The 24,316-nt window shown below is 40.5% G+C and overlaps 1 protein-coding gene across 1 annotated transcript in view; it reads left to right on the forward strand.

Moving 5' to 3' along the window:
* LOC128572352 (zinc finger protein 724-like) overlaps positions 1-23,504 on the forward strand; it is a 62,665-nt gene extending 39,161 nt beyond the window's left edge. The window contains exon 6 of the mRNA XM_053572208.1: positions 20,172-23,504. Coding sequence (XP_053428183.1) covers positions 20,172-21,931 — 1,760 coding nt within the window. The 3' untranslated portion in view covers positions 21,932-23,504. The remainder of the gene's footprint in view (positions 1-20,171) is intronic.
* The last annotated feature ends 812 nt before the right edge of the window (positions 23,505-24,316 follow it).

Below are 24,316 nucleotides of genomic sequence, written 5' to 3' on the forward strand. Positions count from 1 at the left end.
GCTTTTTCACCTATTAGCACTTTTCTCAAGATATATAATATAATACACCTAAATGAGATGGGGGTCTCACTTTTATAAGATGTATAATATCATCTACTTAAATGAGGTTTGTGAGTATAAATAAATATTGAGGATTCTGGGTAAAGGGGCCTGCTTTATTACTACATTTTTCTCCTGGCTGTTTAGGCCACAAGTGTATATTGTCTCAAAGAATTATAGCTACTCCACCATCTTTCAGTTACTGTTTACTGGCGTATGGGTTTTTTGTCTTTTTACTTTTTGCCTATTTTAGTCCTGAAATCTATAAGGAGTCTTCCCCAGAACTAATAGAAACTCCTTTATGTAAGTCTATTCTGCCATAATCGTCTTTTTTAGATTAATGAGTTAATTACATTAAATATAAATGAGTTAAAGTTACTATTACTTTATTTCTTCTAGATATGTTATCCTCATTTCTTTTCTTGCTACCTTCATTTCTGTTTTATTTTTGTAATTAGTCTGATTTCCTTCTTAGTTTACTTTGCATGAATTCTATAGATATTTTCTTTCTGAACACCTTGAAGAATGGAAATTATAAAAAGTTCTTAAAGACATAAGAATATAATTCTGTCTCATATCAAGCTAACTTCAATTGAATACAAAAATTATAACTCTTTATATTCTTTTTTTTTTGTGTGTGTGTGTGTGTGTTTTGGCCGGGGCTGGGTTTGAACCCGCCACCTCTGGCTTATGGGACAGGTGCCCTACTCCTTGAGCCACAGGCACCACCCTCTCTTTATATTCTTTAGTTTATTATTCTATGTACATATATATATATTTATTTATTTATTTTCTGTCACAGAGTCTCACTCTGTGTCCTTGAGTGCTGTGGCATCATCATAGCTCTCAGGAACCTCAAAGTATTGCACTCAAGAGATCCTCCTGCTTCAGCCTCTCAAATAGATGGAAGTACAAGCACCCACCCACCCACCACAATGCCTGCCTCGTTTTTATGTTTGTTTTGTTTTGTTTATTGAGACAGAGTCTCAGTATATCACCTTCAGTAGAGTGCTGTGGCATCAAAGCTCACAGCAACCTCCTACTCTTAGGCTTAAGCGATTCTCTTGCTTCAGCCTCCCAAGTACCTGGGACCACAGGAGCCTGTCACAACACCTGGCTATTTTTTGGTTGTAGTTGTCATTGTTGTTTGGCAGGCCTGGGCTGGGTTTGAACCCACCAGCTTCGGTGTATGTGGCTGGTGCCCTAGCTCCTGAACTTTTGTTTCATTTTTTTTGAGGCAGAGTCTCACTTTTGTCACCCTTGGTACAGTGTGATGGCATCATAACTCACAGCCACTTCCAACTCTTGGGCTCAAGCGATTCTCTTGCCTCAGCCTCCCAGGTAGCTAGGACTATAAGCGCCTGCCACAATGCCCAGCTATTTTTAGAGACAGGGTGTCCGTCTGGCTCAGGCTGGTCTCCAGCTTCTGAGCTCAGGCCATCCACAAGCTTCAGCCTTTAAGATTGCTAGGATTACAGGCATGAGCCACCTCGCCCAGCCCTGTTTTTAGCAGAGATGGGGGTGTCACTTTTCTCAGGCTGGTCTTGAACTTCTGAGTTCAAGCATTCTACCCTCTTCAGCCTCCCAGAGTGCTTTGACTACAGGCATTATCCGCCATATCCAGCCTTTACTTTGTTATAGATGTAACAAATTATATCATTTTATATTGTTCATGTGTTAATAGGGACATTTCAGTAGTTCTGAAATAACATGCTTGAAGGTACATGATTTATAAAAGCTTAATTAGATAATTTGTATGCAGCCCATATTTTTTATAACAATTGGTTTTTTATGATTTAGTTTATTGCATCAAATAGTAGCTTTTTCATCTTCTGTTACCAACTTTTAACTGAATAACATTACCATTTATACCTAATTATTCATTTAATACACCAATTTCACACCATTTATTACAATATCCATGTCTTGCTTTATTTTTATTTTTTTATTTTTTTGTAGAGACAGAGTCTCACTTTATCGCCCTCAGTAGAGTGCTGTGCAGTCACACAGCTCACAGCAACCTCCAACTCCTTGGCTTAGGCGATTCTCTTGCCTCAGCCTCCTGAGTAGCTGGGACTACCCGTGCCCACCACAATGCCCTACTATTTTTTTGTTTTGTAGTTCGCTACGTTCGGTATATGGGTCAGGCACCTTACTCGCTGAGCCACAGGCACAGCCCAACACATTTTGCTTTATTTGCCAAACTTTGCAGAATGTAAGGCTTTTCTTTGCTTCTGAAAGCTGAATTACAGCCTTTCTCTTTTGTGTAAGGAGAGCACCAATATATCAATTACATTAAAATGATGTTTTTCTAGTGTTAAGCCCCAATACTTAATATTTTCTTATCAAAGCTTTTTATCAATGATTTTCACGTGTTTAAAATGTTATTACCCTAACCGTATACTAAAGGTTCAGAATTTATGCTTCTCATGGATGTACAGTTATTCTTGTAAATGGCAGTTATGGGCTGGATGTGGTGGCTTGTGACTGTAATCCTAACACTCTGGGAGTGGAGGTGTGTGGATCACATGAGTTCAGAAATTCTAGACCAGCCTAAACAAGAGTGAGACCTCATCCCTGCTAACAGAATAGAAAAATGGGGTGGGTGCCAGTAGTCTGAGTTAATGGGGATTCTGGGGCAAAAGGATCTCTTAGGCTCAGGAGTTTGAAGTTACTGTGAACTGTGATAGTATAGCACTCTAGCCTTGGGCAACAGAATGAGACTGTCTCAGAAGAAAAAATTACTGCTATTTACATTACTCTAGTAATATAGAATGCGTTTTTAGAATTTAGTGGGTTAAATTTTCTTTTAATTTTGTTTTGTATTTTATATAGTTCTTTTTACTTTTTTAAAATACATCACCTCACCTCAGTCAACTTCTTTTAGGTTTTAGCTATACAGCATGTTTCAAAATTTGCCATATATAGGCATGTAGGGAAAATGGGAAATTGTAATGAAATGTACCATTATTTACAAAATATTCATTACATAATTTTACAAAATATTTCTCTAAGTGTTTATATACAAGTATTAAAAGTTTAATATATGAGTTTCTTATCTGTGTCCTTTTGGGACACTTTCTACATGTTGTATGACGATATTCAGCTCTGTATACTTGAAAACATTGAGAAGAAAAATTAAATGTAACTCAACTCTATGCCTATTGGTAATTACGTTTTCTTTGTGTTTGTTTCCCTATACGTTACTCATATTTGGTTTATAAATAGTATATTTTCTCTTGGTTGCTGGGCTGGGCTGAGCCATTTGACTTTTTTTTTTTTTTTCGAAAGACAGAGTCTCAGTATATCACCCTTGGTAGAGTACCATGGTGTCACAGCTCACAGACACATCAAACTCCTGGGATTAAGTGATTTTCTTGCCTCAGCCTCCCAGTAGTTGGGACTACAGGTTCCTGCCACACCAGTCGGCTGTTTTTTGTTTTAGTTGTCATTTTTGTTAACTGGCCCGGACCCGATTTGAACCCACCAGACTCAGTGTACATGGGCTAGTGCTGCGACCACTATGCTATGGGCCCTGAGCCCATCTGACTTTTTTATGTCTCATTGTTTTATGTAGTAACATGCTGTGATTCTTATTATTTGAGTGTGTGTCTATAGCTATTTTTATGGTAGTTAACAAGGCAATTACACATTTTTTAATATATTGCAAACTGGCAACAACTAATTTTTTTTTTTCAAAATTCTTCTTTCAACTTATTGATGTCACCAATTTCATATGGTTACATTGAACACCTGTACCCATTAACAGAGGTTTCCTGTTAAGATTCTGTTTGGGGGCTTGGCTCCTATAGCTCAAGCAGCTACGGTGCCAGCCACATACACTGGAGCTGGCAGGTTCGAATCCAGCCGGGCCTGCCAACAACAATGACAACTACAACCAAAAAATAGTGGGGTCTTGTGGAGGGCACCTGTGGTTCCAGCTACTTGGGAGACTTTGGCAAGAGAATCGCTTAAGCCCAAGAGTTGGAGGTTGCTGTGAGCTCTGACACCAGGGCACTCTACCCAGTGCGACAGCTTGAGACTCTGTCTCAAAAAAAAAAAAAAGATTCTGTCTTTGGTTTCGGCGCCCATAGCTCAGTGGTTTGGGTACTGGCCAGATACATTGGAGCTGGCAAGTTCTAACCCAGCCTGCGCTTGCTAAAAACAACAATGACAACTACAACTGAAAAAGGGCGTTGTGGCAGGCGCCTATAGTCCCAGCTACTTGGGAGGCTGAGGAAAGAGAATCACTTAAGCCCAAGAGTTTTGGAGGTTGCTATGAGCTTTAATGCCACTGCACTCTACCCAGGGTGACATAGTGAAACTCTCCAAAAAAATAACAAAGATTCTGTTTTTGTCTTTAAAAAAATTTTTTTTTTATTAAATCATAGCTCTGTGCATTAATGCAATCATGGGGTACGCTGTGCTGGTTTCATATACAATCTGAAATATTTTCTTTCAGAAAATATTCATGCTTCTCCATTCTTGTGATGCTTTATTAAGAGTGTGTTCCACTTCCATCCAGGTTAATACAAAGGCTGTAAAGTCTCCCCTTTTTTTTTAGTGGCTGAATAGTATTCCATAGTATAATCTGAAATATTTTCTTTTTTTTTTTTTTTTTTTGTAGAGACAGGGTCTCACTTCATGGCCCTCGGTAGAGTGCCGTGGCCTCACACAGCTCACAGCAACCTCCAACTCCTGGGCTTAAGCGATTCTCTTGCCTCAGCCTCCCGAGTAGCTGGGACTATAGGCGCCCGCCACAACGCCCGGCTATTTTTTGGTTGCAGTTTGGCCGGGGCTGGGTTTGAACCCATCACCCTCGGTATATGGGGCCGGCGCCTTACCGACTGAGCCACAGGCGCTGCCCAATCTGAAATATTTTCATCAAACTGGTTAACATAGCCTTCATGGCATTTTCTTAGTTATTGTGTTAAGATCTTTATATTCTGCATTTAGTAAGTTTCACCTGTACCCTTCTAAGAAGCACTGTAGGTGTGGTCCCACCAATTACCTACCTCCCCACCTCTTCTCCTCCTTTCCCCATATTCTCATGCTATAATTGGGTTATAGCCTTCATATGAAAGCTATAAATTAGTTTCATAGTAGGGCTGAGTACATTGGATACTTTTTCTTCCATTCTTGAGATACCTTACTAAGAATATGTTCCAGCTCCATCCATGTAAACATGAAAGAGGTAAAGTCTTCATCTTTCTTTAAGGCTGCATAATATTCTGTGGTGTACATGTACCAAATTTATTAATCCATTTGTGGGTCGATGGGCATTTGGGCTTCTTCCATGACTTAGCAATTATGAATTGGGCTGCAGTAAACATTCTGGTACAAATATCTTTGTTATAATGTGATTTTTGGTCTTCTGGGTATATACCTAGTAGAGGAATTATAGGATCGAACGGCAGGTCTATTTTTAGATCTCTAAGTATTCTCCAAACTTCTTTCCAAAAGGTACATATTAGTGTGCATTCCCACCAGCAATGTAGAAGTGTTCCCTTTTCTCCACATCCACGCCAACATTTCTGGTTTGGGGATTTTGTGATGTGGGCTAATCTAACTGGAGTTAGATGATATCTCAAAGTAGTTTTGATTTGCATTTCTCTGATGCTTAAGGATGATGAGCATTTTTTCATATGTCTGTAGGCTGTGCACCTGTCTTCTTCAGAGAAGTTTCTCTTCAAATCCCTTGCCCACCCTGAGATGGGATCACTTGTTCTTTTCTTACTAATACATTTGAGTTCTCTGTGGATTCTAGTTATTAAACCTTTGTTGGAGGCATAACCTGCAAATATCTTCTCCCATTCTGAGGGCTGTCTGCTTGCTTTACTTCCTGTGTTCTTGGCTGTGCAGAACCTTTTTAGTTTGATCAGGTCCCAGTAGTGTATTTTTGATGCTGCTTCAATTGCCTGGGGAGTCCTCCTCATAAAATATTTGCCCAGGCCAATTCCTTCAAGAGTTTTCCCTTCATTTTCTTCTAGTATTTTTTATAGTTTCATGTCTTAAGTTTAAATCTTTAATCCAGTGAGAGTCTATCTTAGTTAATGGTGAAAGGTATGGGTCCAGTTTCAGTCTTCTGCAGGTCACCAGCCAGTTCACCCAGCACCATTTGTTAAACAGGGAATCTTTTCTCCACTGAATGTTTTTAATTGGCTTATCAAAGATCAAATAATCGTAGGTGGGGGGGGTTCATCTCTTGGTTCTCTATTCTGTTCCTTACATCTACCTCTCTGTTTTTGTGCCAGTACCATGCTGTTTTGATCACTATCAATTTATAGTATAGGCTGAGGTCTGGTAGTGTGATTCCTCCTGCTTTGTTTTTATTTCTGAGTAATGTCTTGGCTATTTGAGGGTTTTTTAGATTACATATAAAACGAAGTTGTTTTTTTGAGATCTTTAAATTATGACAGTGGAGCTTTAATAGGGATTGCATTAAAATTGTATATTGTTTTGGGTAGTATGGACATTTTAACAATGTTGATTCTTCCCAGCCATGAGCATGGTATGTTTTTCCATTTGTTAACATATTCAGCTATTTCTTTTCTTAGAGTTTCATAGTTCTCTTTATAGAGATCTTTCATGTGCTTTGTTAGGTAAACTCCCAAATATTTCATCTTCTTTGTCACTACTGGTTTTTCAGCTTGGCTGTTGTTGGTATATATAAAGGCTACAACCTGAGACAGTGATGTATTCCTTGATCACTTCTAAGAGTTTTGTACTAGAATCCTTGGTGTTTTCCAGGTATACAATCATATCATCTGCAAGGAGTGAAAGTTTGATCTCTTCTGACTCTGTATGGATACCCTTGATCACCTTTTCTTCCTTAATTGCAGTGGCTAAAACTTCCATTACAACGTTAAAGAGCAGTGGAGACAATGGGCAACCTTCCCTGGTTCCTGATCTGAATGGAAATGATTTCAATTTAACTCCATTCAATATGATATTGTCTGTGGGTTTGCTTTTGTACCAGTTTTCTTAAGTGTTCTGATCATGAAGGAATGCAGGATATTATCAAAAGCTTTTTCTGCATCATGTGAGAGAATCATATGGTCATTGTTTTTTAATTTGTTTATGTGCTGAATTACATTTATAGATTTACATATATTGATCACTTCTAAGAGTTTTGTACTAGAATCCTTGGTGTTTTCCAGGTATATAGACCTATTCAACATTTCCACTTGATTCTGGCTAATTCTTGGAAGGTGAGTGCTTTCAAGCATTGGTCAACTTCCTTCAGATTTTCATATTTCTGAGATTAAAGTTTCTTGTAATATTCATTAAAGATTTTTTTAATTTCTGAGGAGTCTGTTGTTATTTCATCTTTGCCATTTCTGATTGATGAAATTAGAGATTTTACTCTTTTTTTCCTGGTTAGGTTAGCCAGAGGTTTATCTATTTTATTGATCTTTTCAAAAAAACAACTTTTTGATTTATTTGTCTGTTGTATAATTCTTTTGTTTTCAATTTCATTTAATTCTGCTCCAATTTTGGTTATTTCTTTTCTTCTGCTGAGTTTGGGATTGGAATATTCTTTTTCCAGTTGCTAGAGATGTCTCATTAAGTTGTTCATGTTCTCTCTTTCTGTTCTTTTGAGGAAGGCTTGCAGTGCTAAAAGTTTCCCTCTTAGGACTGCCTTATCCCAGAGGTTCTGATAATTTGTGTCTTCATTGTCATTTTATTCCAAAACTTTGGTAATTTATTTCTTACTCTCATCTATGACCCAGCTATTATGCAGCATAAGGTTATTTAGCTTCCATGTTTTTATATGAGTATGCAGATTCCTGTTGTTACCAAGTTCAACTTTTATCCCATGATGGTCAGAGAAGATGCAACAAATAATTTATATTCTTTTAAATTTGCTGAGGGTAGACTTATGACCTAAGATGTGATCGATTTTGGAGTATGTTCCGTGGGCTGATGACTGTCGTACCCAGCAAAAGGACCCCCAAAAGGCCCCTAACTGTCTTAGCCTGAGTCCCCGCATGTCTTAAACCCCTCCCCCCCTTGGGTTAATTCCTCAAACAGGTTTTAGAATAGAACAAAGAAGTTCCCTGAGTTCCCAAGAACTCCTACCAACAGGTGATAATGGGAAAATTTATTCCAATTCCCTAGCAATGGGTAAACAATGGTGGAAAAAATTACCTACACAAAGTTGCCTGGTTACTGTATCTCCCAAGTTGTCTCCCTGCCAACCGTCACGATGTACACCATGCAGTCACCATGCTGTAGCCCCATGACTGTAACTCCACCTTTAGCTAACCGTTATGTTCTGCTTTTGTTTCTGCTTGCTTGCATGGCAACAAAAATGGTATAAAAGTCCACCTGCCCCTCACTTCTGGGCCGTTTGCCCTTCGGGGCGGTGACCTCCCTGCACAGGTGTAATAAATCACCATCTAATTTATACCTGAAATGGGGTCCGAGTTTTTCTTCCAGGTGGCAAATGAGTACAACATTTTTGGAGGCCCCAGCGAGATGCCACCCCTGGACCCCCACCTAGGCCCACCGCCGCCCGACAGCTCCAGGGGAGGGCCTCAGAGAGACATTCCTCCGCCCTGGAGTCCTCAGAGTGTGGAGCCAGGGCATAGCGTTCCAAAACTTCTGAATTGGTGATTAATCAGTAACCCCTGTGTGAGTTTGTTCAATCTGTCTGTTCTCTAGAGATTTGGGGGAGGGACCATCAGCCCTGTTAAGTCTTTTGATCTCCGGAGGTAAGAAGATGCCAGCTCTATTCTTCTCTCTGGGGACTGCAGTCATCTGGTATCTGGGGGATGAGGGAAGGTCAGATGTGACATTAACTTCCTCTCCCAGGCCCTTACAGGAAGCTGTGGTGGGTCTCTGGTCTGCCAGGTTGTACTCAAGGGGTGAATCCTAGGTGTCAGGTTGGAGTCAAGGGGATTCCTGGGTGTCAGGTTGGACTCAAGGGGTGAGTCCTGGGTGTCAGGTCGGACTCAAGGGGAGTCCTGGGTGTCAGGTTAGCCTCAAGGCGAGTCCTGGGTATCAGTTCGGACTCAAGGGGTGAGTCCTGGGTGTCAGGTTGGACTCAAGGGGAGTCCTAGGTGTCAGGTCGGACTCAAGGGGAGTCCTGGGTATTAGGTCAGACTCAACGGGAGTCCTGGGTGTGTCTTTATTTCTGCCTTTCTGTCTCTCAGTAGTTCCCTCTCATGTCAGTCAAATTGTGTGAAATTTGTTAGTCTTTTCATGCCCAGTCCGTTGGTTTCTCTTTTTGGACTCACAGAGTGTGGGTCTGTTGATCTGTCAGCTTTTCCTTTTGGACTCACAGAAAGTGGGTCTTCATGTTGTCTGGTTTTTCTCTTCTTTGGGCTCACAGAGGGTGAGTTCCTGGTAAAATGTCAGGTTTTCTTCTTTAGGGTCTCAGAGGTAAAGTCACTAGTAAAATCCAAGTTTATGTCAGCACTGGTGTGTGTGAGTTGTTTGTCAAATTTGTGTTTGCTGTTTCCAATGGTTTGTCAGAATTCCTTTCAAAGATTGGTCAATTCTGAGTTTGAGTGTCAACATCTCTGTTTTCTTGTTGTCTGTCAACGTGTCAATGTACAATTTGTTTTAAGCCAGGTTACGGCTTAATGGTTGTGGCTGGGGCACAAGAGCCGATTTTCACCCAGGGGGCAGCTGCTGAGAATTTCTCAGCCTGTGGTGAAAAACCGACTCTGTCCTTCTGCCTCACCCTGCCAACTATCCTGTTCGCCTTCTCTCTCTCTTATATCCCCTGTGTCTCCCACTGCCCTTGACATCGCTTTCCGGGTGGGAGTTGAAAATAGTCCACTTGCCGTTAAAACCCTCTCTTTCTGGCAATTAAAGAGTTACTACAAGATTTAGTAAAACTCTTCCTCCCTTTGACTGCTAAAACCTGTGGTTGCTATGTTACAAATAGTCTTTTTTTTTTTTTTTGTAGAGACAGAGTCTCACTTTATGGCCCTCGGTAGAGTGCCATGGCATCACACAGCTCACACACAGCTCACAGCAACCTCCGACTCCTGGGCTTATGTTACAAATAGTCTTAAGATAAGGTGCTGGCATTGAGCAAAAGACCCAAGGTCAATTACTCATTTGAAACTAAAGGAAAAACATGGTCCTCTTTATTTAAAAAAAAAAAAAAGCAGCAGCCGCTTGGCATTATTCTCCTGATCCTCAGGCAACCTCCAGGAGGGGGCAGGCTGTGTCCTCTGAGGGGAGGCGCCTCCTCCTGGAAACATCCCAGGGTCCCCAGAGAACCTGGAGCCCCTCAGGAGACTGGCTGACGATCACTCCTAAATTCACCTGTAAGTCCTCTTCCGGAGGTAAGCCACTTTAACATCTAATTTTGGCTAATGTCAGCAGACATTAACATAATTATTCATGATATTTTTGCTGTGCTTATTTGTTGTGATTGTCAAAAAAATATGTAACTGTTTGTTAAATTCAGTTGTAATTTGTGTAGAACCTCTGAGGGAAGGCCAAAGAAACCAGGACCTCAGGTTACCGGGCTATTAGCCTGTCAGAAGTTTTTAGAAGCATGAGAAGCCTCAACCCTACTGGTCAGTCAGAGGCTCCCAGAAATGTGTGTTTACACCGTCACCAAAAACACCATTAAAATAAAAGTGGCCATCCAGTCAGCCCCCGGGGTGTTAGATCACCCACAGGCCAGTTAAAAACTATATGAGAAAATATTCTGATTCTGGTTTTGAAAATATGAAAGTGTAAGAGTAAATGTAAACTTTTAAACATTGTTCATGTCAGGCCCATGTCTGCTAAATCATTTTATGTCATTTGTTCAGTGTTTATTAAAAGATTAGTCTCGGCCTGAAACAGTCTTGTATTAAACTAAATAGAAAAAGAAAACAAGTATAAAAATGTTTAAAAAGATTCCCAGAACTTAGCATTCTATGCATCGAGACACCTGAGTTCTAATTCTTGCCAGCAATTGGAGTCTTTTTTTCCCTCTATATTATTAGTATAAATGTTTATCTGTTTTAATTCACTATTTTCTTGCAACATTCTGGTTCCCTTATGAGAGTGTTCCCCAGCACCCAGACTGACGCCATTCCCTAGGAGCCCTCTTGTACTAATTACACGGAGAGGAGGGCCCCACCAGGAAGGTCTCATGGTAGTCTTCTGTGATAGCAGCCCACCAATAGAGGAATAAACATGCAGGGGAAGAGCAGGCTCTGACAATGAACTTACTTTTGTTAACTCTGTCTCTGAAGTAAGAAGTAAAATACAACCCCCTGTGTATTCCACAACTTCCTTGCCTCTCATTTTTAATTCCTGACAGTACAGTTATTTGCATAAGTTCAATAAGAATCTGTTTTATTCTGTAGAATAATGAAAACACTGGTTAATTTATCAAGGCTTTGTCCGAATAACATTTCCAGAAGTGTCCAGACTGCACTGAAGAATTAAGATTGACTTTATAAAGCCAATAAAAAGCCCTTTAAAAGACTGGCCAGGGCAGCGCCTGTGGCTCAAGGAGTAGGGCGCTGGTCCCATATGCCAGAGGTGGCAGGTTCAAACCTAACCCCGGCCAAAAACCACACACACACAAAAAAAGACTGGCCAAATACTCGTCAGTAACATTTCCTGATCTGTAATGAGTAATGAAGGTCACTTGCTGACGGGTCTGGGAATCAAAATATGCTTTGGGACCCCAAGGAAGGAGAAATGTACCCAATGCATACAGGTATCAAATGGCACAGATGAAACCTGGGCTCATGAAAAGCTTTCAAGAAAGTCCAGCCTGAAATGCCTTATAAAAGATTCCAACAAAGCCAACTTTAAAACAGAGCCTAAATGACTAATAATTATTCTTACTGCACTCTATGCAAATAATCAAACCCAGTATACTGAAAGTACGATTTATTTTGGCAACTAAGTTAATTTTTATATTTTGTCTTTAGTTAAAAAAAAAAAATAAATAAAGGAAAAAAAGTGATTCAAAGAAAAAAGGCTGTACCCACCTGTATTAAATCCCAGCCTTGTCTAAAATGTCAACTCATAAAATGAGACATAACTGTTTCCTAAACCAATCTATTAAATAGAACTAAGAGACTAGTCAAAGAGTATAGAATTTTACACAGTAGTTATATTTACTCTAAGACCTTAAGACTCAACTAAGATCACCTGTTAGCTACACTAGAGCATTTGTGCAGTTTCCAATATTAATTTCCCAGTAAATGGTATAACTGTAATATTGTATCCTACTGTGCCTAATCCATATGCTCTGCTGAGTTTACTACTAGCAGAAGCCAAGTGGCCCACTTGCCTGGACTTAAAAGATGACATCTAGAGACAGTCAACATGCCCTGCTCTGGCCACATACTGAGAGCTGGCTGATCAATGCATGGCTGAAGCCTGAGGAAACTCCTCGAGGGACTTATCTTAATTCGACTTTTGGACTTTGGGAAAAAGGGGGAAATGTCACAGGGGAAAGTATATTAGCCCACCACCATGATACTATTAAGGCCTGAGTAGAGAACCCGAGAAGAGTCACAGTCCCTAAGACCTCCAATATTAAGACCCTAAATCAACTCCTTAGACATTAGATCACCGGCAGGTCTGTTAAAAAGTGTATAAGAGTATATAGGTATAGTGTAATTAAAAAAACTCTAAAAATAAAAAATCGAGGCCGCCCTGATTACATGTGCTTCGCCTCCCACCCCATTCACGTTGTGAAACAAATGTGTAAGTGTGCCCTTCTTCCCTGCTCCAACTTTGTCCCCTGGCTATTAAGTCTTTGCTGCAATTTTTATCTAGGGAAGGGATTAGGGTTTGTACTTCTTAGCGTAGAGCCATCCAAAATGTTTAAAACTGCCTTGTTCATAACCTTACTGAGGCTCAGAAAGTTTATGCCTAAAGATGAGAATCTGATGTATTATCAGCCCCTTCCAGCAATGCAAATGAATCAAGGATTTGATTCCCCATAAGACTAGTGGGGAATGTCGTACCCAGCAAAAGGACCCCTAAAAGGCACCTAACTGTCTCAGCCTGAGTTCCCGCATGTCTCAACCCCCGCCCCTCCCCGGGTTAATTTCTCTAACAGGTTTCAGAATAGAACAAGGAAGTTCTCTGAATTCCCAAGAACTCCTAGCAACAGGTGACAATGGGAAAACTTACCCCAACCCCCTAGCAATGGGTAAACAGTGGTGGAAAAAATTACCTACACAAAGTTCCCAGGCTACTGTATCTCCCAAGCTGTCTCCATGCCAACTGTCACGATGTACTCCACGCAGTCACCATGCTATAGCCCTCCTGACTGTAACTCCGCCTTTAGCTAACCGGCTACATTCTGCTTTTGTTTCTGCTTGCTTGCATGGCAACAAAAGTGGTATGAAAGTCCGCCTGCCCCTCACTTAGGGGTCGTTTGCCCTTCAGGGCGGCAACCTGCCTGTGCAGGTATAATAAATCACCATTTAATTTATACCTGAAGTGGGGTCCGAGTTTTTCTTCCAGGTGGCAAATGAGTACAACAATGACAAGAATGTGTATTCAGAATTTTTAGGATGAAATGTTGTATAGATGTCTGTTAAATCCAAAAGTTGAATGGTTAAGTTTAAATCTAAATTTTCTTTGCTTAGCTTCTTATTGGAGGATCTATCCAACACTGCTAATGGAGTGTTAAAATCTCCAACTACTATGGGGCTAGAGGAAATCAAGTTGTTCATGTCTGTTAGAGTTTCTCTTATAAATTGAGGCGCATTTTGGGCGGCGCCTGTGGCTCAGTGAGTAGGGCGCCGGCCCCATATGCCGAGGGTGGCGGGTTCAAACCCCAGCCCCGGCCAAACTGCAACAAAAAAATAGCCGGGCGTTGTGGCGGGCGCCTGTAGTCCCAGCTGCTCAGGAGGCTGAGGCAAGAGAATCGCATAAGCCCAAGAGTTAGAGGTTGCTGTGAGCCGTGTGACGCCACGGCACTCTACCCAAGGGCGGTACAGTGAGACTCTGTCTCTACAAAAAAAAAAAAAAAAATTGAGGCGCATTCTGGTTGGGTGCATAAATACTAATAATAGAAATCTCATCATATTGAGTATTACCTTTAACAAATATGAAGTGTCCATCTTTGTCCTTCCTTATTTTGGTTGTTTTAAAGCCTATTGTATCAGTGAATAGGATTGCAATGCCTGCTTTTTTCTGCTTTCCATTTGCCTGGAATATAGATGACCATCCCTTCACCTTGAGTCTATATTTATCTTTAAAGGTAAGATGAGATTCTTGTATGCAGCAGATATCTGGCCTGGGTTATTGTATCCAGTCAGCCAATCTGTGCCTCTTTAGAGGACAATTGAAGTCATTCATATTAATTGAGAGTATTCATAAGCCTGGTAGAATTTTGGGTCTCCAGTTTTTTGAAAATCCTATGGATGTTTTTAATCCTTTCGCCACTGTGGAAGTTGGAATTTGATCAAAGTTCCTGAGTGAGTTTACTTTTATGGTAGAGGATTGCGCTGGTCATTAAGCAGGATAAGTCTAAGAATATCCTGGAAAGCTGGTTTAGTTATGGCAAATTTCTTCAACATGTGAATGTCATTAAAATATTTAATTTCTCCAGCATAAATGAAACTCAGTTTAGCTGGATACAGGATCCCAGGTTGAAAGTTATTTTGTTTTAGGAGGTTAAAAGTCGATGACCCTCCTCTTCTAGCTTGAAAGTTTTCAGCAGAGATCTGAAGTTATTCTAATATTTTTCCTCTTGTAGGTTATGGTTTTCTTACGTCTGGCTGCTTTCAGAATTTTCTTCTTCATATTAACTTTAGTGAAGTTAATTATGATGTGCCTGGGGGATATCTTATTCGGGTTGAGTCATACTGGGGTTGTGAAACTGTCTGGTATCTGTATTTCAGAAACTCTTGGCATGTCTGGAAAGTTCTCTTTCATAATCTCATGAAGAAGAGCCTCTGTGCCTTTCGAAGCCACTTTGTTGCCTTCAGGTATCCCTATGAGGCGAATATGGTTTTCTTTGAATTATCCCAGAGTTCTCTGAGAGAATGATCTGTTTTTACTCTCTATTTCCTTCCTCTTTGAGAGTTTGGGAGCATTTGAAAGCTTTGTCTTCAGTGTCAGAAATCCTTTCTTCTGCTTGCTCCATTCTTTTACTGAGGGATTGTACTGTGTTTCTCACATCTTTAAGGACTGCAAATTCTTGTCTCACTGTGTCAAAATCTTTGGTGATTTTTGTCTTTGAATTTGTTGAATTCTTGAGACAACTTTTGAAATGCTCTTTGAATTTCTAATTCCAAATATACCTCTATTCTATTGATCTTATTTGTAATCCAAATTCTGAATTCGGTTTCTGACATCTCAGCCATCTATTTATGAATGGGATCTTCAGTTGTGTCCACCAAATTGTTCCTTGGGGGGGATTGATCTACTCTAGGTATTCATGTTACTGGAGTTTTTCCGCTAATTCTGCCCCATGATTATTTTACACATTTGGCTAGATGAGCAGATAAGGAAAAGTTGAGTTGGGGGCTCCAGGAGTAGTGATTGGCCAGTCCTTTGCCCAAAAGCTGGGACTGGTGTCTGTACCTTTTTTTCCTAGAGCTTTGCCAGGGACCTACCTGTACAGTACTACAGCATGAGAAACTGGGGACTTGCTTGGTGTGGTGGGGCTAAGTGGTGCTGTTTTATTTTCAGCTGGTCTCTGTCTTACCCTAGTGAATCAATTACTCAGGGTTGAAGTCTCAGCTGTGGAGAAATACCAGCAATTAAGTTACCCTGCCCCCGACAGACAACAAATGGAAAAGGAAAATCAAACTTCCCCACCACCACACACCCAGGGTACCACTTTGGATAGTATTCGGGTAATTGGCCCAGCTCAAGAGGTCCAAATCAATTGTCCCAGTCAGCACTGATCTCAGGTGGGAGAGTTCAAAATGTCTCTGGCAACTAGATAGCAGAGTGTGCTGGCAGCTCAAGTATGACTCACTCCAGTGCTTCGTGAGGTCAGAAGGACTCACCCAGCAAATAAACTAGTCTGGGAAGGTTGATGCCTCCTTCCCCACCTTGCACCTCTGTCACACCCAGTCACTAGTAACCCCGCCGGGCTGTGACCCAGTTCCCTCCAATGAGCAGATGCTCCAGGGGATTCTGCCTGCCTGAGGCACAGGGAGATCTATGTCTCCTCAGCCAGGCCGCCACTCTCTGCCACTATCTGGCAGGGGGAGGTGAGGCCTGACAACCTCAGGTGCTTAATGCGGGCTGGGATGGTTCACTCAGTTCCAGCCCTGCCCTTGATTGTCGCTAACAGAACAGAACAACTTTGCAGAATTTGTTTCTGTCCCAGCTACATTCCCTTGCAGATCAGACACTGTTTGAGCACCTCAGCCCTGTCTGTGCTGCTGCCCAGTCTCTAATACAGTTTGTGCTAGGGCGGATACCATCAGGACTCACCCTTAGCTGTCAGTTCTAGCCTCTGCCTGCCCGCCTTTGTCTCAGCTATGATCCCCTGAGGGCCAGGTGGATCTGAGGCTCAGTGAAGCAGTCCTCTGAGTCAGCCCCGCCCTGGGAGTCTGCTGTCTCTGAAAACGCATATTTTAGTCCCTGCACTCTGCCTGTGCCTGTACAGCCTCAGAGATACCCTTTACTCATGGGGCCTGTGTTTCTGTCCCAGATCTGTTCTGTCAGTGGCTCCCACCAGAGAAGATCCCCGGCTTCTTCTGGTTGCCCAGTGAGACTGGGAGTGTCCTTTCAAAATATCCCCAGGGGTGTGAGCCCTATTGTTCCCACTGCTGCAGCTGCTGCTCTGTGCCTCAGGACATTGCCTCTCTTATACAGCTCCCTTTCAGTTGACCGTCCTCTCCTTTCTCCCATGCTGGAGAATCAGCACAGATCAGCAATAGCCCATGCCCTGTCCACACCCCTCGAGAAAATGCCCAAGAATATGGACTCCATGGGCGATAGGCTTCCAGACCTCAGGGTGAGAGTGGAGATGAGTGCTGGGAGTTCAGAATTGCAGGTAGAGAATATATACAGTTTTATACTTTTATGTCTGGCAGAAGAGTGCCATGGCACCCTAGTAGGGGAAGGGGGTCTGGTTTTTAGAGGGTCTCTCCCGTGGGATAAAATGGGAGGATGTTTGAACTCTGCTTGCTTGTTTGTATGGAGTATACTGTGAGCCGTTCTCATGGGGGAGGGGACTCCCGTCCGCTTGGCGATGGATTCTGTACCTTTTGTTTGTATCCTTGGGGTTGCAGCTCGCCTCAGCAGGGTTGATGTGCGTTCTTCAGCCTTCTCTCTTGGCTCAGATCCAAACCATCAGCTTTTTTGCTAAACTTCTATCCTTTAATTTTCCTTCTGCATGGGAGCCTCTGTGAAAAGCTGGCTCCTGTTGGCCATCTTGCCTCCGCCCCCCTTGTCTTTAAATTTTAAAGCACGGTTAAAAATGTTTACTGCACTATTATTATGAAAAGACAGAATTTTACTTCAGTGTACTTAGTTATTGTGTTCAGATTTACTTACTTTTAGCTAATTTAGCATTGTTCTCTAGCATAATTAAATTTTCAATGAATGGGGCTTCCTTTGACATTTCTTGTTTGGCAGTTTTTATTCATTTATCTTGATAAATGTTTATTTTCTCTTCGTTTTCAAGGAAAGTTTGGCTGGATATAGTATATGTGTTTTGAAAGTTTTGTTCTTTCAGCACTTTGACTATATCATCCAACTCTTTTTTGATCCAGAAGGTGTTTGTCAATAAATCCACTAGTAATCTCAGAAGAGCGTGCTTAGAGATGACACATCTATTTTGTAGTTTTCAAAATTCTCTTGTGTGTCCTTTGAATCTTTGATCTGCATGTGTCTTTTTCTGGGTCTCTTTGTGTTTCTCCTAACTGAAGTGTGGTGAGGTTCTTGATAGTGTGTATCTTTTTCTTCACTTTGAAAATTTCTCAGTCTTTTTGTTCTTCAATTTCAGATTTTTTGTTTCTTTAAAGATTTTATTTATTTTTTCTTTAATTTTTCTTTCAGTTGTCTTAGTTTGAAGTTTTGCTAAATTTTCCTTATTTATATATTTATTTATTTATTTATTTGTTATTTTTTTTATTGAGACAGAGTCTCACTTTGTGGCCCTGGGTAGAAAGCTGTGTCATCATAGCTCACAGCAACATCCAACTCTTAGGTTTAAGCGATTCTTTTGTCTCAGCCTCTCAAGTAGCTGGGACTACAGGTGCTCATCACAATGCCCGGCTTTTTTTTGTAGAGACGAGAGGCTCACTCTGGTTCAGGCTGGTCTTGAACCCCTGACCTCAGGGCAATTCACCTGCTTTGGTCTCCCAGAATGTTAGGATTATAGGCGGTGAATCACCACGCCCAGCCTAAAGCTTTTATTTCTTGTTGATATCTCCATTTTCATGATTTTACTTAGTTGTTTCTCTCCTTCCCATTTCACACATTTACCATCCTTAAGATAAAATTCTGAGGTAATTTAGACATCTCTGTTTTTTAGGGTTGATTCCATCTTATTTATTTTGTTTCTTTGGGTTATGTTACCTTAATATTTTGTGCATGTTGTAGTATTTCACTGATTTTTATTTTTTCTTTAATTTTTCTTAGTTTGAAGTTTTGTTAAATTTTCCTTTTTTTTCTATTTATATATATATTTATTTATTTGTTAGTGTTTTTATTGAGACAGAGTTTCACTTTGTGGCCCTGGGTAGAGAGCTGTGTCATCATAGCTCACAGCAACATGTAACTCTTAGGTTTAAGCTATTCTTTTGTCTCAGCCTCCCAAGTATCTGGGACTACAGGTGCTCATCACAATGCCTGGCTTTTTTTTTGTAGAGACAAGAGGCTCACTCTGGTTCAGATTAGTCTTGAACCTCTGGCCTCAGGACAATACACCTGCCTTGGCCTCCCAGAGTGCTAGGATTATAGACAGTGAGCCACCACACCCAGCCTAAAACTTTTATTTCTTGTTGATATCTCCATTTTTGTGATTTTACTTAGTTGTTTGTATTCTTCCCATTTCACACATTTGACATCCTTAAGATAAAATTCTTAGGTAATTTAGACATCTCTGTTTTTTAGGGTTAATTCCATATTATTTATTTTGTTTCTTTGGGTTATGTTACCTTAATATTTTGTACAAGTTGTAATATTTCACTGATTTTCAAGGAACATAAAAGGTATCTTTCAGAAAGTCCACGATATGGCTTTATCTTACAGGATTCTGACACAAATTGTACTGAAGACTTGAGGAACTTCATATACATTCTAGAAGTGTTTTACCTGTGGAATTGTGTGGATATTTTCTAGCTGAAGTATTTTCCCCACATTTCCCCTTAAGAGCTTGCAATCGCTTGCGAGACCTGGATCTGTCTGTTGTATTGAAGTCTCTGGTGCTATAACTATATTTTACTTTTTGTTTCAGCACCCACAGTCTGTTTTATAAACTATAGTACCATTCCCTTCAGCACTCTCACTATGGGAGACATAACCTATCTTTAGAAAAGCCCTGAAAAGCCAGTAGAATTAATGCAGGTGTCACTTTTGAGGTATTTTTCTTTTGAGGAAAGAGTTTACTTTCATATGCACCATGCTGTTTTCAGATGGGGGAATGTCTGTGGTCCTTATGTAGAACCAACTCTCCTTATTATTTTTTTCCTTATTTTATTTTATATAGTTATATATTTCTGAGACACAGAGTCTGTCACCCTGGATACAATGCTGTGGTATCATAGTTTACAGCTCAATTACCTGTGTTCAAGAGATACTGTTGCCTCACCTTCCCAAGTTATTGGGACTGCAGGTGTCTGCCACATTCCCAAGTAATGTTTTCTATTTTTGGTACAGACATAGTTTCACTGTGCCTCAGAATGTAGTCCAAGGCCTATGTTTGAGCGATCCACCCACTCAAACTCCCAGAGTGCTAGGTTTACAAACACGAACCACTATACCCGGCCTTCTTCACATTGTGCTCACCTTGTGGGCTGAAAATTCGTAGTTGGATTTTATAATTCCCAAAATGCACTATATATTTCTTGCATATATGTATGTCAAAAATTATTAGGACATGTGCGCTGTACTATGACTTCTTGCTACTGTGCTTGGCATAATTTTACAGAAACAACTTGTAATATATATTTATTCAATTGTGATGAAAACTCAGTGACATAACTTCATATTTTTTACATTTCTTTCAGTTACGTCTAATGATTCTACCCGGGACAGTTCACAAGTGCTGGGCGCAAACATTTTATTACCAAGGATAATCCTGAGAAGATATCAAAATGATGGCCCTGAGAATTTAAACTCAATAAAATACTGGGATCGGGTGTCTGAGTGTAAGCAGCAGAAAGTATGTTATGATGGTCTGGATGAATGTTTGACAGCTCTGCATGGTAAAATCTACCAATGCAGTAAAGGTTTCAAGGTTTTGAGAAAATTATCAAGTATAAATAGACATAAGATAATATATACTGGGGAGGAAACTTTTGACTGTAAAAAACATGGGAAAGCCTTAAACCTATGCTCAAACTTTGGAAAACATAAGAAAACTCATTTTGTGGAAAAGCAGTACAAATGCAAAGAATTTTGCAAAGTCTTTAAATCTTGCTCAAGCTTGTTTAAGCACAGGGGACTTCATACTGGACAGAAAATCTACTGTTGTGAAAATGATGACAAGTGTCTTAGCCACAGCTCAAAATATTCTAACCATAAGACAATTTATAATGGAGAGAAACCCTACAAATGTAAAGAATGTAACAAAACCTTTAACCATTACTCAACCCTTTCTCTACATAAAAAAAATCATTTTGGAGAGAAACCCTACAAATGTGAAGAATGTGGTAAAGCCTTTAACCATTACTCAACCCTTTCTAGACATAAAATAATTCATTCCGGGGAGAAACCCTACAAAGGTGACGGATATGGCAAATCCTTTTACCAGTACTCAACCCTTTCTGTACATAAAAGAATTCATTCTGGAGAGAAACCCTACAAATGTGAAGAATGTGGAAAAGCTTTTAACAAGTGCGCACACCTTTCTGCACATAAAAGAATTCATTCTGGGGAGAAACCCTACAAATGTGAACAATGTGGTAAAGCCTTTAACCGTTCCTTTACCCTTTCTGTACATAAAAGAATTCATTCTGGAGAGAAACCCTACAAATGTGAAGAATGTGGAAAAGTCTTTAACCATTCCTCAACCCTGTCTGTACATAAAAGAATTCATTCTGGGGAGAAACCCTACAAATGTGAAGAATGTGGCAAAGCCTTTAACCAGTACTCACACCTTTCTGTACATAAAAGAATTCATTCTGGGGAGAAACTGTACAAATGTGATAAATGTGGAAAAGCCTTTAAGCTATATTCATGTCTTTCTAGACATAAAAGAATTCATTCTGGGGAGAAACCTTACAAATGTGAAGAATGTGGCAAAGCCTTTAACTGGTCCTCAACCCTTTCTGTACATAAAAGAATTCATTCTGGAGAGAAACCCTACAAATGTGAAGAATGTGGAAAAGCCTTTAACCGGTACTCACACCTTTCTGCACATAAAAGGATTCATTCTGGGGAGAAACCCTACAAATGTGAAGAATGTGGCAAAGCCTTTAACCAGCGCTCACACCTTTCTGTACATAAAAGAATTCATTCTGGGGAGAAACTATACAAATGTGAAGAATGTGGAAAAGCCTTTAAACTATATTCATGTCTTTCTAGGCATAAAAGAATTCATTCTGGAGAGAAACCCTACAAATGTGAAGAATGTGGAAAAGCCTTTAACCGTTACTCAAACTTTTCTGTACATAAAAGAATTCATTCTGGGGAGAAACCCTACAAATGTGAAGAATGTGGAAAAGCCTTTAGGCATTACTCAACCCTCTCTGCACACCAAAGAATTCATTCTGAGGAAAAACCGTATAAATATCTAGAATGTGGAAAAGCCTTTTATCATTACTGAAATTCTTTAACCAGTACTCACACCTTTCTGTACATAAAAAAATTCATTCTGGAGTGAAATGTTAGAAATATGAATAGTGGGGCTAACCCTTTAACTCAGAATCAAGCCAGCCTATACATTAAAAAAAAAATGAGATAACATTGAAACCCTAGATATATGAAGAATGTGTCAGTACCTTACTTGGTGTTCATAACTTACAAAGCTTATAGGAATTTACACTGGAGAGAAATCCTACAACTGTGAACAGTGTGGCAATGCACTTAACCAGAGCTCAAACTTTACTACATGTAAGAAAATTCATATTGGGGCGGCGCCTGTGGCTCAGTGAGTAGGGCGCCAGCCCCATATGACGAGTGTGGCGGGTTCAAACCCAGCCCCGGCCAAACTGCAACAAAAAAATAGCCAGGTGTTGTGGTGGGCACCTGTAGTCCCAGCTACTCCGGAGGCTGAGGCAAGAGAATCATGTAAGCCCAAAAGCTGGAGGTTGCTGTGAGCCGTGTGACGCCACGGCACTCTACTGAGGGCAGTAAAGTGAGAGACTGTCTCTACAGAAAAAAAAAAAAGAAAATTCATATTGGAGAGAAATCTTACAAGTGAGAATAATATGACAAATGTTTTAACTGATTCTTGGCCCTTAGTAAACATAAGAAAAATGTCAGAGAAAAATCACAATATGAAGGTGTGTGGAAGCTTTATGCCACAAATCACAGTTTTCTGTACACAGTAGTATTCATGTTGAACAGGAAGGCTATAAACGTGAAGAAGGTGACAAGTGTTTAACTCCTCTTCAAACCTTTCTCTATAAAATTTATGACAGAGAAAACCCCTACAACTATGAAGACAGTGTCGAATCCTATAACCAGGTTTCACACATTTCAGTGCAGAACAGTATTCATAGAGATATTCTACATATGTGAAGAATATGACAGTGTCTTTAAATATTTCTCATACTTTTCTAATCATAATTCATACGGAAGAAATGCTCTACAAATGTCAATGATTTCTTAAAGTTGTGTTTTTCCTGTTTGGTAGGGCTAGGGAGAGACAGGGGCAGATGATTCTAGGGCATCCTTGTCCATAATGAGAAGGAACAAAATTACCAGAGTGGGCTGCCAAGAAAGAAAAGCATTTCAGGAAGGCTTTCAAAAACTGAACTGATGTATGCTTTACAAAAATGACTCTCAGAGGTAAAGAGGCCCCAGTGTGGAGATATGGCCAAGGCCACAAAAAGGAGTCTTTGCAGCATGCATACAAGTAAGGTGACAGTAGCCTCAAGGGACCTATTTTCATAAACAGTAAAATTTTCACCACTTTTATCACAGTTTACAAATACTATGACAAAGTCTGGAAATTGCTTTACAGGGATAGAAATGGGAGGACTCTCCATTCGGGAATTTTCCCCCTTTTTCACAAAAATAGTAAATATATTACCCCCACCACCACTTAACATAGATTTGGAAAATTATAATGAAGGGGAAAAAAATCTCACTAACCCAGGGTGTTCTCCACTTGATAAGGTAAATGTTTTCCTTCTTTGGAGTGTACTGTGCTTTAATAAACTTTGACCTTTTGCTCACTTGTACCTACTTGTTCTGCTCATTTATTCCACTGTGTTGATACCAGTAACTATTCTTTGTCACCTGGAACCAAAAACCAGGGATCACACACTTGACATCTGTTCCCCGTATGTGACATTTTAGTGCCAAAATCTGGGAAGAAAGTGTACATTTTCAGCAAGATAAGGTAATGGAACATTAGACATCTGGATTCCCGCTGCCTGATGCATGTTATTACACTTACAGCTCTCACTCTCTTTGCTTTCCAGGTAATGTAGATCCTTACTACCCCTGCACCATTTCCTTTTTTTTGTTTTGCACATGCACATCATTCCCCAGTTGGGCCTAATATTCAAAAGCATACAAGCAGAACATTAAGCCAGATTTTTAAGGTCTTGATAAGGAGAATTGTGATGAAGAGACAGCAAGAGAAAGCCAAGCCAGCATCAGTCCCCAAGAGCAGAAGGAAGCTTTTGAAATGTTTGCTACCACTAGGGAAGAAGGTTGTCAGGGAGTTACTCTAGGGTCAGGCAAGAAATCACCAGGGCCAGAGCCCTTCCCGCACCATGACTATGGGTTTAGGAATGGCTCAGGAAGCAGCCTGTGCTGGGACCACCCCCTCAGTACTAGAGAGATGTCCTGGAAGTGACATTTCCCTCTCCTGGAGATGGAGAATCAAACTTGCCTTCCAGACCCTGTGAAATCTCTGAACCAGCTCTGACTCTGGAACTCTTTTAGTTTGGTGGATACACTCCAGCTTCAGAAGAAGGTCCACTTTCAGATGCTGGGAAGGCTGGCTGTTGGGTAGCTGTCTCTCTGTGTCACAGTA

This window comes from Nycticebus coucang, chromosome 20 (genome assembly GCF_027406575.1).
Source record: "Nycticebus coucang isolate mNycCou1 chromosome 20, mNycCou1.pri, whole genome shotgun sequence".
NCBI classification, from domain to species: domain Eukaryota; kingdom Metazoa; phylum Chordata; class Mammalia; order Primates; family Lorisidae; genus Nycticebus; species Nycticebus coucang.